At 38.5% G+C, this 15,835-nt stretch overlaps 1 protein-coding gene across 3 annotated transcripts in view; it reads left to right on the forward strand.

Annotated features, from left to right (window-relative positions):
- LMBR1 (limb development membrane protein 1) overlaps nt 1-15,835 on the forward strand; it is a 97,293-nt gene that overhangs the window by 16,764 nt on the left and 64,694 nt on the right. For all 3 annotated transcript variants that reach the window (XM_075212122.1, XM_075212120.1, XM_075212121.1), the window contains exons 4-5: nt 1,478-1,617; nt 9,909-10,012. In XM_075212122.1, coding sequence (XP_075068223.1) covers nt 1,478-1,617; nt 9,909-10,012 — 244 coding nt within the window. The remainder of the gene's footprint in view (nt 1-1,477; nt 1,618-9,908; nt 10,013-15,835) is intronic.

Below are 15,835 nucleotides of genomic sequence, written 5' to 3' on the forward strand. Positions count from 1 at the left end.
TAGGGTTTTTACACTGCCAAAAAAAGCAGGGTGACGTCTACATTGGACCACTCTCTTTTCAAGCAGCAGGACAGAGGGTCTGAATAACTAATTACAGCAGTCAAAAGTACCAAGGAGACTGTTAAGGGCTCTTTGTGTATGTGCAACTTCTGTGTGTGACCACTGTGGTCATATGATCATGTGAGTTTATTATCATTTATAGGTTTGTGGCGTTTAATATGTGATACAATATAAACTGCTATAATTTCACACTGACCACCTGCCTTTGTCTGATTCCGTCCCCGCGCCGCAGTACCCAGGGCCATGCTATTGTAGCCCCACACCTAGCATGTTTGTCCATTGGCATCCTGGGATAGACCCAGTCACACCCCCCCCCCCCCCTTTGTTGTGACATCATGGAATAGGTACATCACCAGAATTTGAAGATCTGGTCATGAATGCAGGAGAACCATCCAATTAAAGTGGTTGAATCCCATCTGACTCTCAGAAAATAGCCCATGATGTGTTTTACAGAAAACGGTTCAATAAAATACAAAATATTTTGTATTAGTTCCCCATCATAATGTCATCTTGTAATTGTTCTCCCCCCCCCCCCCTCTGTTTTAGGCAATATTACTTCGTACACTTCCTTGTTAAATTTTAAAAATGCCAGTTTTTTTGGGGAGAGGGCATCTGTTACTGCATAAATATTGCAGTAATATCCCCATTAACTATTGATTTTGATATTTTACGTTTTGACCTTTTTGTGAACCTGCTTCTATTTCATAAAAATGTAATAACACAAATTTCTGTCCTTACTTATGCCTACCAACTACTAAATAAGATTGTGTTTTTGTTTTGTTTTTTTGTATATACTTTTATGTTTTTTATTTCAATTGGAGGCAAGTAAATAAACTTAGTTGTTTGTGTGTTTAAAAAACCTCTCAAAACAAAACAAAAAAATCTGAAAGCAAGTTAAGCCTGGGAAAAATTAAATGCTGGTTTTGGGATTGTGGTATTGAGTGTTTTCTATCCATATACTTCAGATGGTAGATTCCAGTTTTGAAGTGGACATTAATAGAAAAACGTGTTTAAAGAAGCAAAAACCTGCAGCCAATTGTAATGTTTGTAGCTGCACCTGAGTACTTCAGGAAGGGATTGTGCTGTTGGGAGACGGTGACCAGGGCTACACGTGAGAGGCACACTATAGGCACACTATCATGGTGTGAGGAGGGGCAATGGAGACAAACAGGACGCCACAGACTGAGAGTTACACATTAGTAGAAGCGGGGTCCCCAGCAGCACAGAGTGACAGGATGTGACATTGCTAAACAGACCCTACAACTCCTCTATGTGAAACAAAGTTCATACATTCAACTTGTTTTATTTGCAAGCTTGCGTTTTAGCTACTTTATAGTGAAACTGCAATAGTCATGTTTTTAATGCGTTCATATTTTTCTAACTTTTCCATTAACCAGTATTTGTGTTTCACTTTCAGGCTGTTCTTGTGTACATTCACACTTGCAGTTTCCGCTGCTGCTGTGTTACTGCTTCCTTTCTCCATAATCAGCAATGAGATTCTCTTGTCATTCCCTAAAAGCTACTATATCCAGTGGCTGAACGGCTCTCTGATCCATGGTTAGTAGGGAATTAATTATATTTAATTTAATGCTGTTAATTGGAACATATTGGTGGTTAGATGCCTTGTTGAAGGAAAATTTAATATCCTATATTTGCAGAACTTCTCTCCTACCATGTTAGAAATATGATAGAAAATATATTTTAGTACCAGAGTCCAAAAGGCCGTGAATGCACCAGCACTTCTGTATGTTATGTCCCAACAAAGTGGTTCGTTTAATGCACAGAAGAAATTGTGGACCGAAAAGGTTTTTGGGATTGGATTATGTGACAAACAGACTTCACACAACATCAAATCCGGATGTGTACAGTAATTGTTGATTGCTAATGGATTTATGGTTTAATTGTTCTTCTGATTCCACACCTGACTGACCTGGATAAAGTGCTAGAATAAATGTAGGTGTAAATTTGAAAAAAATTAACTTTATGTAACTATAAATGGCATATACAGTCGTTGATATGGGATTGTTCCTAATTGGGAGTTGAGCTGGCCACTTACTCCTGCTGTGATTTCTTGCTACTACTTGTCTACTGCTCCATATGAGTTGGAACTAAAAGATTTCAACAGCTTCATCATCATCATCATCATCATCATCACCATTTATTTATATAGCGCCACTAATTCCGCAGCGCTGTACAGAGAACTCATTTACATCAGTCCATGCCCCATTGGGGCTTACAGTCTAAATTCCCTAACACACACACACACACACACACACACACGGGTCAATTTGTTAGCAGACAATTAACCTACCAGTATGTTTTTGGAGTGTGGGAGGAAACAGGAGCACCCGGAGGAAACCCACGCAAGCACGGGGAGAAGATACAAACTCCTCACACATAAGGACATGGTCGGGAATTGAACTCATGACCCCACTGCCGTAAGGCAGAAGTGCTAACCACTATGCCTTCATGTGATCCGGTTTGTAATCTAATTTACATAGTTTGTATCTATGTTGTTCTGCCTAAAAATCTTTTATTTTGGGATTCTGCAGTTTCTAATAAAGGTGTATGTATGTAACTAAAAAATATTTTTTATTATACAAGCCATCTTGTATTTTTAAATCCTGTCATTATAATTACATTAGTTTTTTTTTTAAGATTGTAGATGTTGGTTTTTATATTTCCATCTAGTTTAGCACTCTGTCCAGGTACTGTAATTTTTAAAGGGACACTTTGGGCACCATCCCTGAACTGTCTGACTGTACTGCACTGTTACTTATATTTATATTAGAATTCAGAACACCTTTTCTTTAATATTCTCGTCTGTTGACCAGCATCACCTAGATGGTAGATCCTGAGATAAAGTTATGCTTGTTAGATAGAGCACTAGCTATCCCACTTTCTGGCTGCATATTGACTTATTCAGTCAGTCAGCAATCACATTTTGCAGCTTCTCGGCATAATGTGTATAATTTAGGCTGCTTTGTGAGATTGATAAAAATGTAATTGGTCCTTTTAGCATTGTTTTGGTACAGAGAAAATCTTGATGTGTGGATCCAATTGAAACTCTCTAATGACCAAGGGTACCTTGTAGCTTCATGACCAGACACTTTTTGTCATTTCTGCCTTGTGGTGTTCCTCTTCCCCAATTTTGTAAGAATATATTTTTCTTGAACAGGGTTGTATTTATTTTACTTAATACATTCACTTTCTGAATGTGCTTCAGCCCCCTCATGTAGAGGGAACTGTCCTTTTCAACCTCATGTAAATACTTTCTTTCATTCTTAATTTTTAACGTAGTATATATTTTGTATGTTGGTACTTATGTGTCTTTGGGATTTAGGACAGTGGTAGGCAGCTTGATGCACCTCAGGGGCCACATGTCTAATCTTCAAATCCCCGAATCTCAGTAATAAGTTAAAGCAATATATTTATTCAAATAAAGAGACTCCTATCTGTAATAACTCTTCAGAAGTGTTTAAATAAATGTTACAAGCCATAACAAATCTGACAACAAAAGCAGGAAAGAGCTGGGGGCTGCAGGTGAAGGTTCGAAGTGCCAAATGGTGCCCTAGGGCCTCCTGTTTCCATCACTGGTTTAGGAGCTCTATCTGAGTTACACAATATTTGACTATTACCATAATTGCTTTGTTTATTATCTCCTATTCCTATGAGATTTTGCAACTTTGTAATTGTTTTTTTTCGTTTTGTGCAGCTATTGTGGATTGTTTTGTAATATTCTAAATGCTTGTCTTTATGATTGGTTTATCTGTTGTATGTAGATCTGAGAACTCTTGTGTAAATCAAGTTTCAGTATTAGAGGTATGATGTTTCGATAATGGCATCATCAAGTCTCTCATTTGCTTCACCTCTTTGCATATATAGTGATTGTAAAGAAACGAACAGGCAGCCTTGGAACACTTCCCAAAGTCTCTGGGCTGTGGGCGTGGGGTAAATAACAAGATTGGGGCTCCCGAAGTGTCGGTGTTGCCTTCCCAGAGTTTCCTGCCCAGAGCATCAAAGACATAAACATGAACGTCAAACACAAAGTGACTGTAACTGGGACTCCACTTTGCTGCCAGCCAATGGCAACCACTTGGAGCTGAGGAGGGGAAATTCTGGGCAGAATACAAATGAATAACGATTTTTGGAAGGAACAAAAAAATGCTCATCAGAATTCTGCACTTAAAGCTACGTTTCGTTAGGAAAATGTGCAAAATTTTGCAGCTGAATGTGGAAGAGTTCTGAAAATTTCGAACATGGCGGTAATGTAGAGTTCTGGGAATCCCAGCCCTGATTGTTTACCAGTGGGCATCTCGTAGTGTGAGAATAGGTCGTGGATTTTAGCTTTTTGTTTAGTGAACTGGTGAATAAGGGTTTTGAGAAGTAGTTTATTAGAAATTGTTTATTTTTACTGTTTTGGTGTAATGGACACAGCCTTGGGGTCCTGCGTCCATTATACTGGGACCATACAGGTGGCAAAATTATCACTCCAGGGGTCCCAAACCTGTTAATTATCCCAGCCTCGGAGCTTGGGGGGTTGGCACACGACTCGTCATTTATTTATGTATTTTTTTATTAATTACAAAGTGCTCTGGAAATATTTTGTCTCTGTGGGGGAGAAAAAATTTCAGAATTCCCCAGGGAACAAATAAGACCAAATACCATTGGCGAAACAACATGCAGAATTTTCCAGCCAAACGCAGAACTAGGCGACTATTTCATGGAATAATTTTGAAAATGTCATCATATATTTTGTCATGACTTTACTTATCATTTGTAAAGTTATACTCTGCGTACACTACACACAACATACCTAGCGTAGCATTGTTATGGGGCAGTTACTTGTGTCGGATTCTATAAAATTCCTGCACTAACAGGGAACGGCCAAAAGGGGGATAGCAAACTGAAGAGGTCCGGTACCTTTAGTTTCCCATATAAACAACACAGGATCAATATATACAGAGAAAATAATATTTACATGAAAACTCTATGCACATGAATAAAACATACGAGATATCCTTACATGAATATACAATTTAGCAATCCTTTTTATACATTAATTTTATGTATAGAAACTGGATTCCTGTTTTTACTGTTTTAAATGCTTTTCTGTTTCAGTTAATTGTGGGGCACAGGGGTGTTTGGGTATAGTCCCAGCTTGTTGGATGTTGGACACAAAGTAAGAAATTAACTATTCCTCCTGCAGCCAATATTCCCACAATACTATCTGTTTAGTCGGCTCCAGAGAAGATTTAGAAGAAGCCCGCAGTTACAGCCAGCAAGAAATAGACAACAGGCCAACCACCGAACCATAACCCAGGTAAAATGGGTGGGAAAGCTCTGTGGTCCCCATGAAACGACAAAGAGAAAAGGATTAAACCATTAATACAAAAGTTCTGTTTTTCTCTTGTTGCATTTGAGGGGACACAGGCACGTTGGGATGTTCCATAGTAGTCCAAAGAGCCAACAGGTTAAGTACAAGAAGAGTGATCAGAAGATACCCTACTCGTAGAAGGTCTTGAGGGGATGACAAATGAGCAACAGACCACTGAAATCAGACTGTGGCTGAGATGACGTTTTGTAGGCCATGCACCTTATGAAAGGATTGTAATGCCACTTCTGGAGGGTTTAACCAAGAGGGGCAATCACCTTGGGGAGAGATTCAGGGAATGTACCACCTTGTCTTGGTGAGAAGAAAAATAAGAAACCGTGCCTTGCAAGAAAGTGCTGCCAGTTCACCAGGGGAGATGATGGCAAAGGGATAAGACACAATCCAAATGACCATTTGAAGATGGATTCAAAGAGGCTGGCCTCAGTACTCCAAGGATCAAGTTCAGCTCTCCTGTAACGGAGTGATAAGAAAAGCCATATGGACCATGCCTTGGCAAAATATTTGATTTATAAGGAAATTAAATGAAAGGTCGATGGAAAAGGATCGCAAGAGGAGAGTCAAATTTTTCTTGATGTCCCAGCTACAGGAGACAAGGTCTATATAAAATTATTGTGAGTTTTTTCCTCTAATATCGCACCCTGAGATAAACTGTTGCGTTTGGGCACCTTATTTTGTTTTCTCTCCACATTGGTTCTTTGTTAGAACTGGTAATAAAGGAATCTCAATCTGCATGTTTTGTCTGTTGTGCAGTTGGGAATGGGTTTTTAAAGTAAAGCAAGGGAGAAATCTGTTCATCTGAATGGAACTATCTTGGGTGGTTAGCAACTATTTAATCTAATTGAATCACCATACGAATCAAAGTAGCATCCTTTTAATATGAATGAAACCACAGGTCATCAGCTATTTATATAGCGCCACTAATTCTGCAGTGCTGTACAGAGAACTCGCTCACATCACATAATTGTAAATAAACTGCTCTCACTATGCTGAGTCACTGTTTTTTTTTATTTGTTTGTTTTTAAATCCAATAAATTTATATTGAACAGTTTCAAAACATAAACACAAAACACCCCAAATATAAACACAAAAAATATCAAAACAATATTGCTAGATTAAGCAGAAATTTGGAAATCTAGTTAGTAGAGATAATGTGACCAATATATAATGTTATTGTAAAAACAAATATTCTACACCTAATTGTATGAGACAGTAGCTGGTACAATGTTCAGTTCAGTTCAGTGTCTGTAATACATAATGGAGAAATGTATGTCATTCCCAGGTGTACCAGGGAACCAATCTTCCTTCCCACAATTAGTCCTCACCTTAGTCAAGCATTGCCAGATCTCTGGAACACACTATATCTGGAAGAGTATCAGTGGGACCACACTGGTGTTTTGTTGTTTTTTTTAAATGTGGGTCAGTAGCTTTTAATAAATTAATAAGCTGCCCAGCTAATATATACACTACATGTATATATTTTTTTTTACATAAATTAAGATGGTTGGAGAAAAATATTTATTTTGTAATTTTTTTTTTTTTTTTTGTAGGATACAGTAAGGTAGGCTTTTTATAGCATGTATCATGTAGACTCTAGGTAAAGTGCATCAAATATATTGGAGGAAATAATTTGGCAATGTCACATTATTTACTGGACAATGAACTTTATAATAATATTTTTTTTTTTTTTTTTTTTTTTTTGAACTGATACTGAAAGATTAGATTATGTTGACTGGTTTCGGTGGTGTTTGCATTTACAAGCAAGATGCATATTTCCGATGCAGGTTGCCCTTAATGCACTTCATTTTGTTCAGTTTAAAAGATTAATTGTCTGATAGAGGTAATGTAGTATTACCAGTTATTTCCTTCATATTGGGAACCACCTGCTCAAGAAATTTAATAATGAGAGTTCCCAGTAGCCAAATATACATTTATGGTTTCTTTTTATAGTTCAACACATATTGTTATTTTAACAATGTCCACTAGGTGGCGGTGGAGGAGCATGAATTACATAGTTTGGTAGCAACATAAAAATCAACTTGCGCTGTGTGTGTGTGTATATGTATGTGTGTATATATATATATGTATATGTGTATATATATATATATATATATATATATATATATATATATATATATATATATATATATATATATATATATATTTCTTACCACCACCACAATACTATTTATTTGATTGTTAATATTTTTTGCTTTATTTTGTGGTTCACATGACTATTTGCAATTCTAGTCCAACCAAATCCCCATCACTACTTTTTTTTTTTTTTTTTTTTTTTTTGTACTGAGAAAAATATAATCCACTCATTATAAATTTATAAGCTGTAGTTCATTTCTAAAAACGTAAGAATGCATTTATAAATCCTTGTGAGCCACTATGGGGAATTAGTACACAAATCTGTCCTCCTTTTTAAGATTCAAATTGTTCTAATGTTGAGATGTTCAGATACCAAATCTCCATCATAGACGTGTGGATTTGTTATTTTGCTGAAAAGTTTGAAGCAAAAATGACAAATAATTAAGAGTTCATTTTTTAAACTAAGAAGTGAAAAATTAGACCAGTAAAAAAATATACTTTTATGTAGAAGTCTCCAAGATTTAAACGTTTTACATCCGTTTTTTTTGTGCACTGCTCATAGCGTTTCTTCTCTCAAGAAAAGTATGGAAATAGTTTTGAATGTAAACTTTCATGATCCTAAAATTAAAATCAATGTTTCCGTTCCATTAAGTCTGTATATAATGAGAAGTCCAGAGATAGTAACAAACCTATATTACCTGGAAAAATTAGGCTTTTAATATGTGACTTGGATATATGCTTATAGATTCATGGAAATACAGGTGGTGTAAAAGGTGTGGCCTCTACAGGGTCATGAGGTGGGCAAGGGTTGTCCCCACTCTCAGACCCCCACTCTGCACTAGAGAGCAGAGGCCTCTTCTGACACTGTGCGGGACGGAGGCCTCTTCTGACACTGCGCGGGACGGAGGCCTCTTCTGACACTGCGCGGGACGGAGGCCCCCTCTTATGAGAGCTATGCTGCCTGTACATATTTAGTTATATGTAAAGAGTTTTCCTATTCCTTTCACAGGCCATTCATTTCAATAGTATTCTGCATGTAATGCACATTCTGAAAGCTGCATTGAAAGAAATGGGAGAGCTGCATTCCCTCATAATACAATCAGTTTTTATCATTCGGAATCTGTTTTCAATTGCTTAACTTGGAAACACATAGCATTTTATTATGGTTGTTTGGAAAGTAAATGTGTGTTTACGGGATGTAATAACATTGTTCTGTTGATGGTTATAGATTTTATTTTTCCGGACACAAGTGAGAAGCCATACATATATATGGTTGGTTATTTCTAACCCATTCTTCAGCAGGCCCTCTAGGGTGTGACGGGAGCAGTGTCATTATCTGCGGACTGGAATGGGCAAAAGCTGGAAACGATAGAGCGAGTTTGGTTATGGAACCAGGATCACTAGCACATAGTTTTGGGGAGGCTCCCATCACCCTAGTACAGAAAGATTGAGTTGGGAAACACTAAAGAAAATGCATAAAGTATACATTGTTTTATTATTTGTTTTTACAATGCAGCCTTTGGTCTGTCGTTGAGTTTGTAAGGAAATCTTCACCAGTGGAATATTAGATTGGAACTTTCTACTAATTCCCAGCTCTCACTGGTACCTGGGTACAGGGTCACTGCATATAGAATTTGTTAGTGACAAATGTAAAGAACAGTGAAATATATTTTTATTTCCATTAAAATAGATATGTCTTATTGTAACATAAATTTCATAAATAAAGCAGGACCCTGATAATATAGATTTTCATATTCCGTTTGCTGCTTAAACTTTATTTCTCACTGTTAAGCTGCCTACAAATCTCACTCTGGTTTCTGCGTCAAAGTGTAATTTATCAGGACGTTCACACCCCATACTGCAGACACACATTTTACAAAGTGACTTTTAGTGCTGTACACTTCAAATGATTCACCTGAGTAATCTATCTCTGACTTTAAATCATGAATGACCTGCAGACTTCAACCTAAAATATAAAATATTTGTATTATACCTGCTATGGATTATATATTTCCCTTAAACATTCTTTTTATTTAAAACCAGTGTGTTGAGTTCCCTTCTTACAGCACAATGATTACTGATTGCTACAGTACTTTTTCTAGTACTATTATGTCTGAAGTGGGTGGGTTTGCAAAGAGAGAGGTTTTCTCTCCATCCTCATGGTTACTTTCACATTAATGTGTTGATTGGTCTCTATCCATATTAAGCTGTTTATAGTCATCACACTTACTTTCTGTATCCACTTTGTATTGTTTTTTAACAGTTTGAAAAGTACGTCATACCAGATGATGCATGTAAGCTATGCCCATAATAATTTTGCACCATTTCTGTTTCTAAGTAACAATTTTGTTTGAAATTTCAGGGCTTTGGAACCTCGTTTCCCTTTTCTCCAATCTGTGTCTTTTCATGTTGATGCCATTTGCATTCTTCTTTCTGGAATCTGAAGGTTTTGCTGGATTAAAAAAGGTAATTTCTATTTAACCCATATGCATATAGCATACGAACATAACATATTTATTGTTATTTTCTATGACCGTACATAAAATCCACCATATCCTGATTTTGTTTACGTATAACATTTTGTTTTTGTCCAGGTTTTAGTTAGCATTTCTACAATGACATAATATTGTACAGCTACAAGACAGATGCCTAGACATACTGCATTACAGAGCTTGTTAGCCTAAATATCCTAATGCTAGAAGCTGATATTACTTCAGTAAGATGATCAGTCATTCACTACGGCTCAAGGTGGTTGTGTTGGTAGCAGCATTTTAAATGAAAATCCAAACTGTTAATTTGCATTATTCAGTTGCTGTTCTGTGTATTTCCTGAAGGGGAAGGACAGAGTTAGAATTTGGTATAATTGTAGTATCTCGTTCTCCTCTGTTTAGTGCTAGGTTAATTAAATAAGGCTGCTGAACGTGTGTTGCAGTTCATGAGCGCACAGAGCATTCATCCTAAGGTCACACAATTGCTATTGGGGTTATATTTCATATTCTCACATTCCTTCTCAAGTAATTTAAAAATGCAAAATAGAGAGAGGTCTGACTGGTACTAGTAAGTATTGCCGCCTCCTTGTGTGTGTACCTCATCAGCTAAGTAAGGTGTTTGCCCATCCATTCCTGACGGAATAACATTGACTATACCACTGAGCTCTGGATAAATGTTTCAGGAACAAGCTGACGAATGACTGTGTTGCAGCATTCCGTTTATGCAGAATGTTTGTCCTTTTTAAATGTAGAGAATAGTAGATTTCTACTACTTCCTTTATGAAGGGCTAATGAATCCAAAATATATGTTGCCTTATAAAAAAGATGTACATAGATTTGTGAACGTTTAATAGAAGTTTCACAAGCTTGGTAGGAAGGTATGTGGGATTTTGCGGGGAAATGTGTTTCCTTTGCATATCATACGTCCTGTTGATGTCTGCAGAAGGAGACACAGTGAGACGCTCTTGGAGGTATATTTACTAAACTGCGGGTTTGAAAAAGTGGAGATGCTGCCTATAGCAACCAGTCACATTCTAGTTATCATTTAGTACATTTTACAAAATGACAGCTAGAATCTGATTGGTTGCTATAGGCAACATCTCCACATTTTCAAACTCGCAGTTTAGTAAATATACCCATAGTCTGAAATGACCAATAAGACAGCTGCACAGCAAATGTAAATAGAATGATGCATATCTCGGGTTCTGTCGGAGCATGACAACTTTCACATATGTTTGTCACCAATAACTGTTCTTACATCACATAACAATAGAAAATACTAAATATATGGGATATTTGCAACGTATGTACTGAAGTATAACCTATACTACACAACTGTGTTCTTGATTTTAATATAAATTTTAAATGCAATAGTAAGTTGCTTATCTTGCATTTAGGATTAACTTTAAAATCTAGCTGCACTTATAATTTCTAGAATCCCCCTATCTTAAGCAGCAATTGAAATAGAACACACCACAGCACCTTTCAAAGTACCTGTAACTGTTTAGGGCAGGCCTGTCCAACCTGCGGCCCTCCAGGTGTTGTGAAACTACAAGCCCCAGCATGCTTTGCCAGTAGACAACCTGTTGATAGCTGGAAGGGCATGCTGGGACTTGTAGTTTCACAACATCTGGAGGGCCGCAGGTTGGACAGACCTGGTTTAGGTGATATTCAAACTTGCCAGTAACACAAGAAATTAAACCTACAAATGCCCCCCCCCCCCCCTTCTGCACTCTCAAGTTTTTGAAAACGCTGTTATGGTTAGTTATTTGTGGAGGGATTTGGAGCGGTTCCGCACATCCGTTTAAAGCTGCATTTTGCACTTCCTGGCATTAAATATTACAGTGGTTGGAGCCATCAAGCTTGAACAGTGTAAATGGGGTACTTGGTTCTAATAGAAGAATCGCTAGTTAAGTTATAAAGAAATCTATTGTACAAATGAGCAACAAGAGAAATGAACAAATAGGAAACAATGATCTCACATTTATCTTGTATTGAAGGGTTTTCAGTGTTGGTTAAACCATGTTTTAAATGTATTTTAGGAACTTTTGAGTACGGTTGCATACAAGGCTTAAAGAACTTTGTTGATGTGGATTACTCCTCTTGTTCTTGCACAGTTACTTGTGCATTCGTTTTAAAAAATGTGTTCTATAGTTAACACAGGTAGAGCGATCTATAAACTGAAATTATCACCATGTTAAACTGTATATCATCATCCTATAACTTCTTTTTGGAATATCTGTGAAGCCTCCCATGAATATTTGTAATATTTCAATGAGGCACATTTAACTGAAAAGTAGTGCACGACAATGCTGGTATTACAGCCAATCAGACAGTTACTTTTATTTAAAAAATAATTCTCTCCTTATAGTTCTGACCTATCACTTTCTGAAATGCCCTATTTTGACTTAATTCCTCACAGTCACCCAACCCCAGTCACCTCTTCATCCCCTCCGCTCCCCATTCTCTGCCACCAACTTCACCTCTAAAATTGAGTCCATATGTCACATCTCCTCCCCTCCATCCCCCTGGTCTTTGAGGATAAAGTCTGCACCCTTTTTTATCCTGGTCCCCTTGACCCAATCCCCTCTGTCCCTCTGTCCCGCTACACAGTCTCTTCTCTGCGGCCTGCTCCCACATTGCCAACCTACTCATTTTAGCCATCTGCCTATCCCTAGCACCTTTCTGTCTTCCTTCAAACATGCCCTTGTTTCCCACCTACTCTAAAAACCCTCACTTGACCCTGCCTCTCTCTTATTGCTGCCCGTTGCTTCCAAGTCTCTTGAGCGCGTTGTTTGCAGCAGTCTCACATACTTCCTCTCCTCTCACTTCCTTTCTTGATGCACTTCAATCTTCTTTCGTTTTCTCTACTCCACGGAAATCGCCCCCCCCCCAAAGTCACCAATGACCTTCTCACTGCTAAATCTGAGGGTCATTTCTCTGTTCATATCGTTCTTGACCTTTCTTCTGCAATTAATACAGTTGACTACCACCTTCTTCATCTCAGAAAATTGACGTTGTGCCATTGAAGCAATTGCATGCAATTAATTTCTGAACGCAAATGACATCTGCTATTGCCTACACCTTGAAGGGGTGGAACAGGGGAGGTGGATAAAAGTAGGCAATATACAGTAAAGGCGCATGCATTATTTATTGATCATGGGCACAAAAATAATTTATAATTAACTTATGGGGCAAGATTATTGTTTTATATTTATTGAGCAATATGAATATAAAATGGTATTAAAGGGAAATAATAATTTATTGCTAATGGGTGCAATAATTATTTATGATGGGAAAACACTGATTATATGGTACTACAAGTGCCAGCATGCACTTGTGCCCATGTGCCTGCTGACGCCTGTAGTTCCACACATATGCAATATAAATGGTGCCTCCATCATGCAATAATAAGTATTGTCCATATCATAGTTAATTATTGCCCACTTTAGCAATCGATTATTATTTCCCCTTAATATAATCATAATTATATTTTTATATTGCCCCCATAATATAATAAAACAATAATATTGCCCCTTTAGTATAATGAAATATAAAAATGATCCCCCATAAGTTAATTTTATAAATTAATTTTATGTCCCTAATCAATAAATAAGGATTGCCAGTATAATACATATGTCCGTGGTGCCTCCTCTTTTATGTTATGAGTGACAAGGTATCTCAGGCTAGTTGAGACATGCTGGCTATCAGAAGCAGGTATTTAAAAAGCTGTCTTTCTTTTTCTCGCGGCTTGTGTTTTGCTGCCGCCACAATGTGAAGGTAGGATTTATTCACGGTGTGCAATTACTATTTGTAATACATTTTAGCAGACCCTGTATGGCTGGAGAATTACATTATATTCATGCTAGCTGAAAGTTATGTACAAACTTGTTCTATTGCTCCAAAATAGTTTAAGTATAATCTAGTTTATATTATATTTCTTATTTGATGGTACTAATATCAAGATAATATTAATAGTAATGGGACCAATAATAAACATGCAGATTATGCCACATAGTAGTACTGTCAATTCATATTATGCAACAGTAGTGCCCCAGGTTCGTATTATGCAACAGTAGTGCCCCAGGTTCGTATTATGCAACAGTAGTGCACCAGGTTCATATTATGCAACAGTAGTGCCCCAGGTTCGTATTATGCAACAGTAATGCCCCCCAATTAATATTATGCCACACATTAGCGCCCCCAGACTATGCTATGCCACATAGTAATGCCCCCAGTCCATGCTATGCCACATAGTAATGCCCCCAGTCCATGCAATGCCACACAGTAATGCCCCCAGCCCATGCTATGTCACACAGTAATGCCCCCAGTCCATGCTATGCCACAGATAAGCACAATTAATATTATGCCATACATGAGTGCACCAAATCATATTATGCCACATTAGCCAGTGTATATGACCCATCTCTTGTAGACAGAAGATCTGCAATGGGTCTCGAGAGGAATTACTGTTGAATTTCGCCGATCTTCTGTTTTGTTTTTAAAGCAGTTTCTGCGTGCCAGACGACACAGCACCATGTGCCATGTCTGGCACATGTGCCGGGAGTTCCTGACCCCTGGTCTAGGAGTTACATAGGTCATTACAATATCGCTGTCACTCACCGGACTGTGAGTGCCATTTCTCCTGTGTTCAGGAACCGTGGCCGTCCGCCATCCTGAGGGTCTGCGCATGTGCAGCCCTTATGAAACCTTCAGTACCTGTTGCTTTTAATTGATTGGATGATCAGGCAACCCTCCCTATTTAAACCACCTGTGATCATTACCTGGTTGCCTGATCTTGGAGTCTCATTCCCCATGAGCCTCTGAAGGTGTTCCTGTGTTTCCTCGTGTATTCAGCTCCAGCTGATTCCTGTCTACTACGATTGTGGTTTCCAGACCACTTCAACTCTCCTGTGTTCATCGTGTCTGCACTCAGCTGATTCCTATCTGCTACTGCTGCCGGATTCCAGTCCCCCTCAACTCTCCTGTGTTCAACGTGTCTGCTCTCCGCTGCCTCCGTTACTACTGCCGGGTTCCAGACCGTCTCAACTCTCCTGTGTTCAACGTGTCTGCTCTCCGCTGCCTCCGTTACTACTGCCGGGTTCCAGACCGTCTCAACTCTCCTGTGTTCATCGTGTCAACTCTCCACTGATTCCTATCTGCTACTGCTGCCGGATTCCAGACCGTCTCTACTCTCCTGTGTTCAGCGTACCTTCCCTCCGCTACTCTGCCGGATTCCAGACAGCCTCAACTCTTCCGTGTTCATCATGTTGCCAGTTTTAGTGACTACTGCTTCCTGAGTATTGCTCCGTTGATTACCGGTTACCTTCCTTGCGCTGCACCAACCTGATTACCGCTTCCATCCTCCAGTGGTCTCTCCTCCTGCCGGCGGTTAGCCGTTCAGGTATTCCTGCACGTCTCCTTGACAGCCTGCTCTCCTGAACCGCGGTATGCATACTTTCCATTGACTTTGCTATTGTATTGCATATCCGTCTGGACTGTGTTGTGTTCATCTCCGGAGTCTTCTATCTACTATTGTTACTATTGACTTTGTTTCCTATTACCTGGATCGCTATAGTGACTTTGTATACTTCAAGCAGCGCTTGTCAGTTATCATTGTATTGTGGATATCATCGTGGGATCAAGTTCCGTGTGCCCCGTGTATCCTCTGCATTACATTCATCTCCTCGTGCCCCTCCTCACATATATATAGCAGTGGTACAACTTGCTGTACGCAGACCACTGACTCTCCTCACGTTTCCTTGTCCATCTGGTTCCTCGTGTACATCCATCTAAGTCA

Source organism: Mixophyes fleayi, chromosome 5 (assembly GCF_038048845.1).
Source record: "Mixophyes fleayi isolate aMixFle1 chromosome 5, aMixFle1.hap1, whole genome shotgun sequence".
In the NCBI taxonomy this organism is placed as follows: Eukaryota; Metazoa; Chordata; class Amphibia; order Anura; family Limnodynastidae; genus Mixophyes; species Mixophyes fleayi.